General features: G+C 36.1%; 1 protein-coding gene across 3 annotated transcripts in view; it reads right to left on the reverse strand.

Moving 5' to 3' along the window:
- phip (pleckstrin homology domain interacting protein) overlaps positions 1 to 14025 on the reverse strand; it is a 51121-nt gene extending 37096 nt beyond the window's left edge. For 2 of the 3 annotated variants that reach the window (XM_056239737.1, XM_056239735.1), the window contains exons 1-12: positions 13785 to 14023; positions 13615 to 13673; positions 13501 to 13530; positions 13290 to 13349; positions 10688 to 10838; positions 9840 to 9938; positions 9372 to 9532; positions 3924 to 4145; positions 3032 to 3132; positions 2685 to 2755; positions 1482 to 1582; positions 847 to 887 (exon numbers count right to left, since the gene is read on the reverse strand). In XM_056239737.1, coding sequence (XP_056095712.1) covers positions 847 to 887; positions 1482 to 1582; positions 2685 to 2755; positions 3032 to 3132; positions 3924 to 4145; positions 9372 to 9532; positions 9840 to 9938; positions 10688 to 10838; positions 13290 to 13349; positions 13501 to 13530; positions 13615 to 13673; positions 13785 to 13824 — 1136 coding nt within the window. In that variant the 5' untranslated portion in view covers positions 13825 to 14023. Of the gene's footprint in view, positions 1 to 846; positions 888 to 1481; positions 1583 to 2684; positions 2756 to 3031; positions 3133 to 3923; positions 4146 to 9371; positions 9533 to 9839; positions 9939 to 10687; positions 10839 to 13289; positions 13350 to 13500; positions 13531 to 13614; positions 13674 to 13784 lie in introns of all 3 variants that reach the window. The other variant, XM_056239738.1, reaches the window with a different exon arrangement.
- Between the last annotated feature and the right edge of the window lie 1643 nt (positions 14026 to 15668).

Here is a 15668-nt window from a genome sequence, read left to right on the forward strand (position 1 = left end):
CAAACCCTTCTTGTCGGTCATTGGCTGGAACAGTTTGTTATGTTTTGGGGAGCGGGTCGCTGCAGTTTGTTTTTGGTGCTGTTTGTGAAGCATGGGCTGTCTACAGAGATCGCGTTTCTTTACAGTGTGTTCAGGGGACAGGCAGCCAGCGGATAGTGAGGAGATGTTTGCTGTATGTGACAAAAAATGTTTTGGCCTAAAAAACACATGACATCGCTTAGAGCACCTTTAAGAGTGTTACTCCGTTAAATAAGACTGCACACAGTAACAAGCAATGTCTACTCAATTGTGGCATGAATATCTTTTTTTTTTTTGACAGTAAGCTCTTCTGCAGTTCTATTGATTAGTGAGATTTCTTCCCTCCTTATACATGTAACACTGGATGCTGTCTCCTCCGGTAAAAATAATCTGTTCATGTGAACATCCATCTTTTTAATTCCTTAGGGACCTGTTACAGACCTCTCCATCTTATGCTCCTTCTCTCTCTCCTCGTTTTCTCCCTCTTCTCCTGTCACACTCTCTCTTTCCCTCCCTCCCTCAATGCAAAAACATTTGCTCATTAAATTAAAGCGCGTGAGGAACATAAAAGAGCTTGCAGAGACTGGTGTGTGTGGGTTACTGTCATATGCCTACTGTTTAAGTAGAAAGACATTTCATGCACCTGAATTCATAGGCATCTGACACGCATGTTTGGGTGTGATGGGAACAAGGGTATTTTTTCTGCTGACAACATCAGCTCATAATTAAGAACCCCCATGTTCCATTAATCCAACAAACCTGACATGCAAACACACACTCTCTCACATTCGCACATGTACACAGATAAATGGAGCCAGTGTTGCTTACCTATCTCCACTATGGGAGAACTGGATGCTGTCGACTTTATCCTGAGGAAAAATACAAAGTCATTAAAAAACATGAGGAGAACCTCAAAACAATAATGTATTCCTGCAACAGTAAAGCCAGTAAAGAGAATGAAAATGAGGTGCTTTAAAACAATAGATTAATATTATATTAAGAATATTAAGAAATTATTTTTAGGTGGACACTATTATACATTTATACATACACACTGGGGGGGTTGTTGAATTGTATTACATACTGTACATAGATGTAACGTGATAAAATTAATTATTTTATAAAATGCAAATATGATATTAGACCATTATGAAATATAAAAGTATATATGCCATCTATTATACATTGTATAATTACATAGTTTATTACATACTTAATTACTTTCAAAATAGTTTAATATTAATCATTTAGTATTTGCATTTTTATAATATCGGAGCATTTTACCTATTTGGTAACAGAGACATGGTTGGCAGGTTTGTGCCCTTTTCATTTAATTTGTGCAAAAACAAACAAAAGCAAAATTCTATACGCATGCTCTACCTCTAACTTTTTGACATCTAAATTGCATTTTTTGTTTATTAGGGTGTAAATAGTCACAAAATGCAAACAAACGCATTACATACAGTGTGAGACTCCAGCTCAGATATCTTCTCTGGTTGTCCACCTCCAAAGTAATAAACCCTAATGATGTGATCAGTGCTGCCTGTTGCGAGGAACATCCCACCTGAAATACCATTAAAAATCACTTAGCCTTACATAAATGACATCATAATCAATAACAGCATTGTGCATACAAACCAGAAAAAAATCCATCATTAACAAAAGCTTTGTCATAATTTTCATGCAGGCGCAATCTCACAAATATAAGCAATATCCACAATATGGTGTTAATGAACAAGAAACTCAAACAGCTTGAACAAATTCAGACCGTGTAATACCAAAGAAATGTAGAGGAAAGAACTAGAATGTGTATTTGAAGAGCTCCTGCAGCGCTAAACACTCTTTTTAAAAAGTCTGTGATATCTGTCTGACAACAGGATATTTATAGCCTCACTTTGCAGAAAATTGTTTAAGCTAAAACCATCCACTGTCACTCTATAATCTGCTATCAGCTTTCAGAACAATGAAAACATGGGAATAGTCACTTAATATCACATTTCTATGTAAGCACACACATTCATATAATCATGGACATGAGTCTTAAATATTATGGCTGTCAATCGACTACAATTTGTAGTTGAATTACATGGTTTACAGGTGAAATGATCAAATTAACTGCAATTAATCATATATATAAATATTTGATTAGAAAGGCCCACAAATTAAGGTAATAACAATTTTAAAAAAGCACAAAAAATGACTTAGAAGTTAATCTTGTTTTTTCATATTATTGAAATTAATCCTATCACTGGCCTACTGTCCAGAGCAATACATGTAATCAAATTTGTCAATCTGTCCAATAAAGATTTAAGGGCTGTTCACACTGGACTGTGGATTTCATGAACAGCCCTAATATTCATCCATTTTATTCGATTTTCTATTTTATATAATATAAAAGATCACAACTGCATCATGTCATATGGTAACGCAGTTAAGCAAACTGGCAGATCCCATTAATCAGTGTCTATAAACTCCAAAAAGACAGTAAAAAAAGTGTCCCAAGTGTCCCATTTCTGAACACATGAAGTTTTACTACAAGCTCAGTGTTAGAACGAAAGCATTTTGTCACATGGGTTCCCGATGGGAGAGGCTGTGAATGATAAAAGATCCCTAATAAAATGGGAGCAGGTAGAGGTGAGAAACGAGCTTTGACACTTCTGGCCTACCTGCACTAAAAGAGGAACAGATCATCTGCACGCCTGGTCTAGGCCGCTCAATGAATTTGCTGGGTCGCTGCCTGCACAAACATACAAAACACACAGAAACGTGATGAGTGCCACAATATAGGCTCTTAGTGGTCTTATTAAAGGTGAAGAGTGTAATTTTTGTGCCAAATGGATTTACAAAAGAAATTATTAAAAAATGAAAAGTAGCAGCACAAGAAAATTACATGTTTCTCCTTTATATTAATTCAACTTAACAAAAATAGATTCAAATGCTTGCTCTAAACGGCAAAGAAACCATTCCAAATCTTAAAAGCCCACAGATGTGTGCAAGAATAAAGGAAACTCACCCAAATTTGAGTGTGCGCGCGTCCCACTGCCAGAAACAGATGGTGCCGTCAGCTCCAGTGGAGGACAGGAACCTCTTATTGCCACTGCACAGAGGAGAAAACTACACACACACAAACAGCTGAAACAGGTTTGCAACACATTAAACATAGTCTCTATGAGTGGGCGTGCAATTGTGCATGACTATACCATACACTGCAAAACATATATTTGTCAATTTAATGTAAACCGTTCAAATGTTTCGGGACAGTACAATTTTGTTTTTAAGAAATTAATACTTTTATTTAGCAAGGATGAATTCAATTCTATCCATTAGTGATGTCAAGTACAGAAATTTTCACACCGGTATATAAAAACTACATTAAAAACCAAAAATTTTATTAATATTTCTCAATAATACTGCTTTTACTGTTTAAATAAATGAACAGTTGAGTTCACCTTCTTACCACAGTGTTCCACATTTCAAACAGGGCACTAATAAGGTTAATTGTTTAAAAAAAGATATTTTTGCACCACAACATAGAACAATCAGTCATAATGCTTAGTTTATTTTCCCCATGAACTGTACATCCAATTGTGTTCTGTAACATCGGCTGGGAGAAAATTAATTTAAAGGTCCAAGTTTCCAGCCAAAGGGACTATGAATCACCATAATGGTGACTATTTACACTATTATCCTACAATGGTGCTCAATATGGTTGTCTTTTACAGTAATTTAGTGTATTACCACAGAAGAGGATCTAGACTAGAATTGATTACACAGTAAAAATCTAAATAGGCTATTTTATTGTAGGAAAAATCACTGTTAAATCTGAAATACTTCTTTATACTGGTGAATTTCTCAAGTATATATCTGTGTGCCTGTTACCATGTGAATGTAAATGTGTTGCACACCTGTAACGACGTGATGGATGCAGCGTGGCCCTCCAGTACCGCCAGCGGGGCGCAGGTCTGCAGGCACCACACTCTGATCATTTTATCACAGCTGCCGGCTGCCAGCAGGGTGTTCTCATAATTCACAGCCATGTCTGAAATCTCTGCCGCATGACCTCTCAGTGTCGCCAGCAAACGCCCGTTATCCGTCGCCCAGATCTTCACCAAACAGTCGTCTGAACCCTGAGGAAACATCACAAATGGTAACCCCTCAGACCCTGCTGAAGTCGTACGTCAGAATGACCTGCTTTTCAGACTAAGTCCTCTTTCCAAAGTTCTCATCAGAAAGTTTGGTCTCTGTGCAGCCAAATAAAATCCACAAGAATTTAGCCAAGTCTTTTGCAAATTAATTAGCTCATGCAGAGATTCCAGCCAATTGTCTGAAGCTAAACCAATGCCCACATCTAAAGATGGAAGTATCGAGTCATTTAAAATGCACTTAATACCATTAAATAGGCTCAGATAACAAGATTGGCCTGTGCCAAGAGAAGCAAATTACCTAAGAGTGAGTAACAATAACCAAAAACAAAGTTGATGTCAGCCTAAAACAACCCATTGTTTTATGTATCTAAAACCACTTACCTAGCTCAAAGTCAACATGAAATCAAAATGGACTCTCTATTTACTTAATTTACTTTAATTCATGTTCCTGTCTTATTGAGAACAATTCATCAGTGCATATTATTCCAAATAAATAACTTTCTTTTCCTACTTTAGATATATTTTGATTTCTACAGTAGCCTGGGCCTGTGGATAATGTCTTATTATTTGTTATGAAACATATCTAATACTGTTCATGCTTTTTGTTTAAAAAAAGTTTAAAACAAAAACAATTGATTGTTGTTTTAAAATAAATGTTTGTTTTTTCTTTCTGATCAATCCAGAATATTTATTAATTGTACAGTATGTAGTAGGACAAGTTTGGCGCCAGTACAGTTTTTTTTTTAAGAAATTGATCATTTTTTTTTTCAGAAAGGCTGAATTAAATTGATCAAAAATTACATTAAAGACATTTATGTTGCAAAATACTTCTTTTTCAAATAAACGCTGCTCTTAAAACTTCCTATTCATCAAATAATCCTGAAAAAAATACTGTATTATGCTTTCCACAATAATATTAAGTACCACAAATGTTTCTCGAGCACCAAATCAGCGTATTAGAATGATTTATGAAGGATTGTGTGACACTGAAGACTGGATTAATGATGCTGAAAATTCAGTTTTGCATCACAGAAATTTCAAATTTTCAATTTTACAATATTACTGTTTTTACTGTATTTTTGACTAAATAAATGCAGCCCTGATGAGCATAAGAGAGTTCTTTTAAAAGCATTAAAGAATATTTTTGACCTCAAACTTTTGAATGGTATAGAGTGTGTAGTGTACATCATCCCAATGCTTCCTGCAGAAACAATATAAACGTCTTCTAACACAAATGTTACTATTCTTTACTAATAATAAGTCTAGAGAGTCCAATGTGATTTTGTTGCAAGGTGAATCAAACATGCTTTTAACCTAAAAATGCAGCATTTCCATGACAACAGGCAGAGGATCATAAAAAGCAAGTGCTACCTTCAGCAGTCTTTCAATCACAGCTTGATTGAAAGATGCTTTTTCCCCTCAGATAATCAGCTTGCCATTTTACCTCCTCATTTTGCAAACTCAAATTTAACAACATGAAAATATCACTGTTGTTTCCAGAAACACTAGAATTAACTGCGATAACAACAATAGTTAATATGCAGGCCACACATGCATATCGAATTGAGCAAAGAAAAATGATCCCCAAGCCACACACAGAGACGAACATTCCCGAAGATCTGTTAAACACAGACGGAATGCCAATGACACACTGGCTAATGGCTCAGGAATATGAAAGAGATGATTTTATTCGTGGCTCGCAGCCAAATCCACAAAAGAAACACTTTTTTCAACATGCGCGCACACAGACACGCCCCCCTACGCCGGGAGAAAAAGACCTATAGAAAGAAAGAAAAAAGAGGAGGAAATACACCGAGAGACCAAGATCGAAAGAGGAAAAGACAAAGAGAACAGGAGTAGGAGAGAGAGATAGAGGGAAAAGGGAGGGAGAAGCAGAAAGAGGGGGAGTAATCCTTGCTGTTCAGCCATTTTTGGAGCATTAAAAACTTGCAGAGTAAAATGGAACCCAAGAGTGCACACTCAAAAACACACATCAGCAAAACACACACAAGCACGATCCTACAGGCCGCTTAAAACCAGAGCGCTGACAAATGTTAACAAAAGCTCAAGCCACAGGCTGAAATTGAGATAATGTCAGAGAAATGCCCGAATCAAAACACGTCCACTCACACACACATAGAACCTTTAACAAGTTTGTGGGCATGATGATGATGTCACAGAGCAACAGTATGCTTGCCCAGATGGAATATGCGAATGACCTTTGACCTCTACACTTATCCCAGAGTCAAAACATTATCTGTCCCTGTGAGCTCAGAAGGCTCACTGTCTAAAAATACCCTTTTAGTCACTAGGAAATTAAGACAGAGTTGCCAGTGAAGCACAACATTGAACAAAAGAATAGAACTGAAAATTCAACAAAGGGCCATAGAGCCGAGTCAGATTTATTAAGTACACTACTGTTCAAAAGTTTAGGGGTGGTACTTTATTTTAAATGTTTTTGAAATAAGTCTCTTATGATTATAGCAAGGCAGCATTTATCCAAAAAATTTTTTATTAAAAATGTAATATTCTGAAATATTATTACAATTTAAAATAACTTTTCTATTTTTAATACTTTAAAGGGTAAGGCAAACCTGAGTTTTCAGCAGTCCTTACTTTAGAAATCATTCTAAGGGTACGTTTACACGACAATGATGAACGATGTACTAGAAACGGAAAAGTACTTCCTTTGCATTTTTCGCATACAGACGACATCATTGTCAATATCCCTGTTCACACGGATCCGCAAAAACAACTAAAAACGACGTATTATGCTGTCAGACGTCACTTTGTAAAGAAACACTACGCTTTGTAACACAATAATTATAATATTTTTGGAAACCATGATTGATTAGAAAGCTCAAAAGAGAAAACAAATGTGTAACATTATTAATGTCTTTACTGTCACTTTTGATCATATTGCATCCTTGCTGAACAAGGTTTTTTTTTTTTTTTTTTTTTTTTTTTTACCGACTCTTACTGAGTACCGGTAATAGTAATTAACTACATGTAGGCCTACTTTCTATAGGGTTAGGGTAGGATTAGGGTTTGTTGCATGTAATTATGCCTAATTTATAGTTATTACCATAGTAAATGTATGTAACGTGTAACAAGGACACATTAAAATAAAGTGTTACCCAAATCTGTATTTTTTTATTTAAACCTGTAAATAAAAAGCCTCAAAAATGTAAACAAAATGATGTACACATTATTACGTAATATGAACATGAAATATTCTTCACTATTTCTAGGTCACTAATCAAACTAAGCAAATTGTGACACTGGTCATGTGAATTTTGGTACAGACAGAAATGCAGATGTCTTTGCTTCCACAAGACGCTCTTTGAATCATCCTCAAATCATGCAAGAGAGAACATGATCATCATGTTCGAGGACCCCCTCGAAAACGAGATGTTTCATCTCAAGGGGTTATCCTCAACAATAAAATTCAAATTCAAATTCAAATTCATGTTGTACACAAACGTGTTGAATTCATGTATCTTTAAGTGCTGCTGTCATTAAACTAAAAAAAAGAAGACAAACCAAATACTAAAAGATTTTTACTCAAATTGTTATGCTGATAAAAGAGCTGTAATTAAAAACTGTATTCAAACATTTTAAATATAATCCTTTTTACTAGTGGTCCCAAACCCTTTAAATCAAAACGCATAGAAAACACTTTCTGTACATGATGAATTACTCAGACACATCAAAACAGGCCAGAAATCGACAGAGCCACATTTACGTATTCATTTATGCTTTTATCCAAAGCATCCTGCCATGTAGAATAAGCACAAGTTAATGGCCCCTTTAATGGTCCTACAAAACAATTCGTTTGAACCACTGTAACTACATACAGTGTAAACATATATAACCCTCTTACAGGCAAGTCCCTGCTCAACTCATAAAACCACAGCTGCTTTCAGAACCTCAAACCCACTCAGACATCTGGACCAAACAGCGATCAGATCCCTCCATTCAATAGGTCATTTGAGACCATTATGCTCATTGGGGGATTTTGCAATGTTAAAGCTCTTGACCTAAATTGTTTTATTATATGACACTTTAACAGCACCCTAAAAAGTTTAGTGACAACCCTTTAAATTCCACAATGGGAAGGCATACAGTTGTATGTATACAGTTTAATGAGGCATACAGTCTAATTAAAGCCACAAAGGCTTCACTACTAGATAGTTTGAATCTGCTACATTGTACTTGTCAGCATTTGTATGTTCTGACTGCTTAATCAATTCACTAAATGTATGTAGAATACATGAATATTTCTGAATGTATTTAAATATTAAAAATACTGAATATTAAATATGCTAAAAAGCAATAGCATCCTGGTCATGGTACTTATTATAAGTGAAGAGTGTAAATGCACATTTACATTATGGGATATATGGAATTGGCAATTCCACACACACTATAAAGTAAACAAGGTTCCCACATATTTGTATTTCTTTCCTAGTCATTTGTGATCACTGGATAAGAATTTTAAATATATATATGCAATTTTATAGAGATTCTATTTCAAATATAGAGCAACTTCTAGTCAATGAATAAAATATTAGCTGAGCATAGCTAGAAAAAATCATATTAATTCAATCAAATCTAGACCTGGATATCACAACTGTCAAATTGCCTGTTTTTCCCCCCAGGTGTCCTTGAGACTCCGGTATAAATAAAAACGACCTATTTAATAGTGTTTTCAAACAAAAACTTGAAATCTTTTTTGAAAAGCTAATATTGAAGTCAAATCTTAAATCCATCAAATTAACACTCACAATAAATAAAACTGAACAATAAATTAATATAGCATCTTTTCCCTGTGGTCAAACCATTCAAATGCATTCCCAGATACACATGCGAGCACGCACACACACACACACACACACACACACACACACACACACACACACACACACACACACACACAGTCTGACAGCACAAGAACATAACGGACAAATTAAAATTCCATAACCTGATGTAATACACTCCAGAATACTATACTCAAAAAGCAGCCAAGAGACACGAATGTTCATAAATACGTTTCAGAAACATACAGTGCTCTAAAAACCTGCATAATTCAGTTTTATAATTCATTCATAAATTTACAAATATTTTTCATACTCATTATATATATATAAAAAAAAGAAAAGATAAGCACATTCAACAAAAAAAATGTCATAAAACCAGATGTCTTACTGTGAAGATGCGGCGACCGGTGCGGTCGAAGGTGACACAGTACACAGATGAAAGGTGGCCCAGAATTCTCTTGTGCATCTTCATATGTTGGTAAACAGCTGTAGGGACCAGCTGACCCAACCGATATGAGCCATTCAGCCTCCGACTGTATACTGTTTCCACTATAGCACACAAGACATATCCAGCAAAACAACATGAGAGCAAATACACTTTATTTGAATCTACAGCATCCTAAGCAAATTCAAATTCTAAAAAACAATTTTTAATGTATGGTCCACATTTTTCTACATTTCTAAAACACGTACATTTGTGTTCTAAAACACAAATGTACCAAAGACTTTATTTTAAATATATATTTTAACCATCAAATCAATACAAAACAGTTTTAAGACAAGTCAAAGGATTTGGATGAATGTTGTTTCTTCCACTGGAATACATTAACATAGCAACCAATAAGAGGTGACTTACCAATATTGGGCGGGCTTCCATAGATGACTGGCGGCTCCGGTGGCCTGCCACAGTGCAGGGCTGCGAGGGCCGACCCCTTCCATACCACGTGCTTACAACCTGCCAACAAACACGTGGGACTGTCATTAAATATACACTGTAGAGGTGATTGAATCCCTAGGCACACATACACAAACTGGGATTGATGTAAAACACAGATTTCCACCGCAAAACAAAATGTATTATACATTTTTGTGTTATTTCTTGGAAGGGCACTAGCAATATTCTTGATAATGTTATAGAAAGTTTTGGTAACACTTTATTTTAATGTGTCCTTCCTTGTTACACATATTTACTATGCAAGTAACCCTAAACCAAACCCTGCTCCTACCCTAACCCTAGTATAGTATGTAGTTGATTAATATTACTCAGTACTTAAATGTATAATTACACTGTAACAGGGATACATTAAAATAAAGTGTAACCAAAGTTAACTATGAAATCTATTTTATTTTGAAGGCAGCCTTGCGGAGGAAAATTCCACCACTATTGATCTTTCTTTTGCATACTTACACATCGGACACAATAGTGAGATGCCATTTGTAAATATTAAAAAGATTTCTAGTTAAATCCTTTATAATGAATCTTCTAAATTTGAAAGTGTTTCCCCATATTCAACTTTTTCTTTCAAAAAACAGTAGCACTCAAAATACACATCTGATCTTATGTTGCTTTACAGTTATGGGCTAAGTAAAAAATAAATTAAAAAATCTGTTGTTTTTTATGCTTAACTTGGCTGTTAACTGGTTGATTTGCTTATTATAAAAATGGATGATGAATATATTCAATCTTCAAACAGAAAGACTCACTCTTGTTTGTACGTAGCACTGACTGTCGTCCGGCTCCCAGCAGTGAGTTGACTCCAGGTACGCTGGCTGGCACTTCCCTCTCTAAAAGAGGACTCACTCGCTCACACAACTGCAACAGGTGATCTGAAGAAACGTGCCTGTACAATTTGACCTATACACACAATCACAAACATGTATTAGGGAAAATGGATCTGTTTAATACACCTAACTATATTGTTTCATATAATGTTCAATACGTTAAATTATTGTGTTGCACTAGTGTATGCATAGAAAGTAGATTTAAACAAAAAAGTAGAAAATAAAAAAAGGAAACATCTTTTTGTGCGAATATAAATGCAAAGTTTTTGCAACCTGGTAAATAATTTACAGTCTTAACATTACTATACATAAATATCTTTTTCAAATATAATTACAATTATATAATTAAATCATTAAATTTGAAATGTTGTAGTAGAAAATTTCATCAAAGGATGTAATGTGAAGGCTTTAATTAAAAATGATCAGTATCACCATGAAATAATTTCATTTAATGAACGTGTACTAAAAATAATAAGATAATACAATAAAAGTATATATTTAAATACAGCCATTTAACAGCCATTGTCAATGTATGCATAAAACCGCCCACATAATAGCATAATTAAAACCTTTAGAGGATTATAGACGACACTTCGTTTCAAACCAATACATTTTTGCAAAGCTTTTTTTATCTGTCCATATTCTCCCTAGAGATGAATCTAAGTGTAAAATGTGCGTCCCCCTGCGCAACGCGTCAGTACGGGCATCTTTTATCAAGCCTGTTCAGCAGATCCAGCATCAAACTGCAGGCCAGTAATTAATGTGGCTTTAATTGCATTTAGCGTCATCCTATTGGTCGACACACACACACACACACACACACACACACACACACACACACACACACACACACACACACACTTCACATCTAGCCACACAACACATGCACACAAACACGCGCGCGCACACACTGCTTAGCTAATGATTTTATAAATAAGGCCATGTTTAACAGTGAGTGAATCAGGGTATATGAATTAAAAACATTAATTATAAAATTAAAATCAGTATTTAACAATGGTATCATCTAAACATAGCTTACAGTTGTTAATGAATTATCCCTAATTACTATAATTACATTACATGTAAATTATTTTGCGCATAAAATATTAGGCTAATTAACAAAAATGTAAATTATTACATTAATAAACACTTTAGAAAAAATCAACAATAAAATTTAAATTATGACAAAAATTATTTTTATGTACATTTTATTTAAAAATACGTGTATTTATTTAATAAATATGAAAATATAATTTATTTATAATTACAATTTTAATTCAATGTTGTTATTTTCATCATTATTTCATTAATCTTATGAATAATGATAATTAATGCAGATTGCATAGCTCATTAACATATTTATCGAGCGACTCGAGACCTGACAAAAAAAATTTAATTGACAGCGCCAACATCAGGCGGTGAAGCCTCGTGTCCGTTATTCATAACCCACAATCTGCAGGCACGGGCTTTAACATCTTCACACACGGTAGTGAAATCATCCACGAACGATCACACACAAACGCAAACACACACGCATTCACTCAATATAATACGGGGATCTAGTGGCGTAACGGCGCGCGAGATCATCCGCGAGACAATCGCGAATACAATATAACAGATTATCGCTACAATGTGTGTGAATTTCAGCGTGTGTAGCTACAAGAGACGACAGAGATACAACAGTAACAGCCTGCATGATTAACAAGACTGTTGAGTCTATTAGTTACGCAACTGATATATAGTGGGGGGTGGCCATCACAGGGGCTGGATCAAAACACACTAAGTTTTAAAATCAAGATATTTCTGTATCTCTCACTTCGAATGCGGAATCAAATCGTCTTCCCGAATGATATTCATACGTGGAATAACGAGCTACTGAAAAATGCAAATAGTCCGATTAATAATTTATTTACCTTTCTAAATATCGTAATTAATAAATTAATCAATACGTACTCATTTCGATGTACCTCTCATTTGTATTATCGGCCTCAAGTCTCACAGCACTGTTCAAAAAGAATTTCCTCCGAAAAAAAAAATAACCATTGTCAGGGCAACTTAAAAGTACCATTACCCTCCTAAGATCCTCTAGGTCTCCGGCTCTGATGTCCCCTGCTCCAAAAGCTTAGTTTAAGTGTAATAAACTAAGATAAAATGAGTATTTTACCCTGACTATGGTTGTGTTAGATGGAGCAGAGCGCCTCCATCCCGCCCCGCTTTCAGTCTCTGCGCACTGGTCCCTCCTCCCTCCGCTCCCTTCCCCTTATAGCACCACATTCATGACGTCTCTTTATTTCTACATCGAATTTAACATCTATTTACACTTTGTGCACACCTCTGTGTCCAAACTCACATCCCTGAGGTCAGGCCAGGTTCTGGGTTCATCCGATGGCAGTCCTTTCTAACCCTGAGGTTGGTTTTCCCCCGTGTGTTCGGGTTAAGTTTTTTCCTGATTTAAAATTGCGGGAAATTCAATTTCTTATTTTGCTCTCTAAAAAGTTTTCTCTCTGTTATAGGGATCCCTTACCAAATTTTCGTAACTCCCTGGGTGTTCTTTGCCAGTCCAGTCAATCCTTTTGGGTAACAGCTGTAATTGGAAAATGGTGGTAAATAGGTTTGGGTAAATTCTAAAGGGTCAAGTTTGTGTTTTTAAACCATAAATATGAAATCTGCGTTAAATTAGCAGCCTAAAGTGCAGCGCAGTGAGATGCGACGCGAGTAAGGCTCGCGCTGCTTACCTCCTTCTCCTGAACCTCCCGTATCAAGGTCTGAAAAAAGCACAAAAATAGCAAATTACCGTTCAATCTTCTCCAGACATGTCGTTTACAATCCTATTTTACAAAATCACCCACCTCTGCCGCGTCCTGACAAGGTCCAGCTTCTAAAAATCGGGCTATTAGGAAGTACAGTTCTGCGAGATGGGGGAGAATGAGCTACATTAGCTTTCAAGAAGGACGTGGTGGGAAAGGCAGATATATATAAAAATACTCCAGCGTCACCTTTCTCAATCCCTTTTACTCACCGGATTTCAACTGCGCGACGTGTTTACGCTCAGCAGCCATGTTTAGGGTTGTTTTGGGGGTGAAGGAGAAGGTGTGTGTGGCCGTTCTGGGAAGCGGGTATCGCTAGGCTGCCCTATAGTTGTCAGTGTTTGTTCACCACCAGGAAGAGCTGCGCCTCCATTCACCCAACACACACGGAAAGCAGATCCGGTACGTCGCTCTAGCCTTCCGCGCTCGCGCAAAATAGTCCCCTCTTAGGCACAACGTGCTACGCATCGATGCGGACAAAATTCCCGAGCACCGGGGCGTTTGGGGTTGACAAGAAACGATGTTTCTAAAACATGTAGTTTAATGCACCTTAAGGATGTTCGTTAATATTTTGGGTTTCAGTTTACGCTCCACATCCCCCTCCTCTCTCTGTAAAGCACAACCCCTTTGCGCAGGAATACACGAGTAGTCTAGTACGTACGCGCAGGACTGTGCTGTCAGGGAGGCTGTGATGCTAACGCTGAAGGGTGAAAAGAAGGCAATGGTGGCTCATTTTATGCAAAAACTTAACTATTTATTCGGGCTACTGTTATTTGTTTGCTAAATCCCGGACCCTGAGCTTTAATGGCGCCTCCTTTTCCTCGGTCTGTCGACCTTGCGGGTAGCTAAGCTCGGATCTCACACCATGTTTTTCCCACAACAGCATATTGAAGCTTATCAAACACCCGAATATAACCACCGTATTTGTGTGGTTGTGAGGTTTATAAAAGTCTATTCATTTCAATCATAAACCAGACTTATTTCAAGGAACCCACCCCCTCTCTTGGTTGTGATTTGGATTGGGAAGTCCTCCATTTCTTTCCCAAAAGCGAGCGGGCAGTAAAATGGGGGAAGGGTAGTAAACAGGGAGAATGTAATGAATTAAACCTTGTGAGTTACAGGAATCCAGTGACTAATGGCAACGCCAGACAAATAGGACATTGGTGATGTTATTTATATATCTATGTCACTCACATGTATCTATTTTAAAGAAACAACATGCAGATTGTGTGCCCATGTCTAGTAAAAGATTGTGTAAAACAGTTAAATTGGGCAAAATATTTTCATATACTTCTGACCATAACATTGTACTCATTAGCCTACATACAAGTATTGTACATATTTCTTCTTTCGTTTTTATCTGAATGGTAAGCAATTGGTGGCATAAGGAGTGAGGATGTTGACTTTAAATGAGGCAGTTGAAGTTTTATGAAGTTTCATCCTATACGGCCTTAAATTACCGTAAGTAAACTGATTTAGGAGTCAGTCACAACATTAAAAATGCCTGTTGAGTTCTAACCTTCTGCAACAATAGTGCTTGAGTATACTATTATACTAGTTTACTTATATGTTTTACTATTTTACTTGGTCACACTTTAGATTAGGGTCCAATTAACTATGACTTTTGCCTCAATAAACACCTAATTACTGCTTATTAATATTTAGTAAGGTAGTTGTTACGTTTAAGTATTGGGTAGGAATGTAGAATAAGGTCATGCAGAATAATGCATTAATATATGCTTCATAAGTGCTGATAAACAGCAAATATCCTTGTAATATGCATGATAAGCAACTAGTTAATAGTGAGAAGTGGACCCTAAACTAAATTGTTACCGTTTACTTTATGGTCTGAACAATCTAAATACTAATATCCCTTAATTCGTTTTTTTTTTTTTTGTAGGTTTGGTCTATAGACTTAAACGCATGCTTATAAAATAAGCATGCGTTTTTGTGTTTCTGTGTACATTGACATTACCATTAGAACCACAAAGATACATTTACTACAGTTTCTTGTTTTAAGTCAACGTGAGGCATTACACAAGTGTTTGAGGTTTGTCTTTTCTGTTTTTCTCTGAGCTAAAAAGGTGACTGATACA

Source organism: Rhinichthys klamathensis, unplaced genomic scaffold (assembly GCF_029890125.1).
Source record: "Rhinichthys klamathensis goyatoka isolate OS25496 unplaced genomic scaffold, OSU_Roscu_1.1 h1tg000020l_1, whole genome shotgun sequence".
Taxonomy (NCBI): Eukaryota; Metazoa; Chordata; class Actinopteri; order Cypriniformes; family Leuciscidae; genus Rhinichthys; species Rhinichthys klamathensis.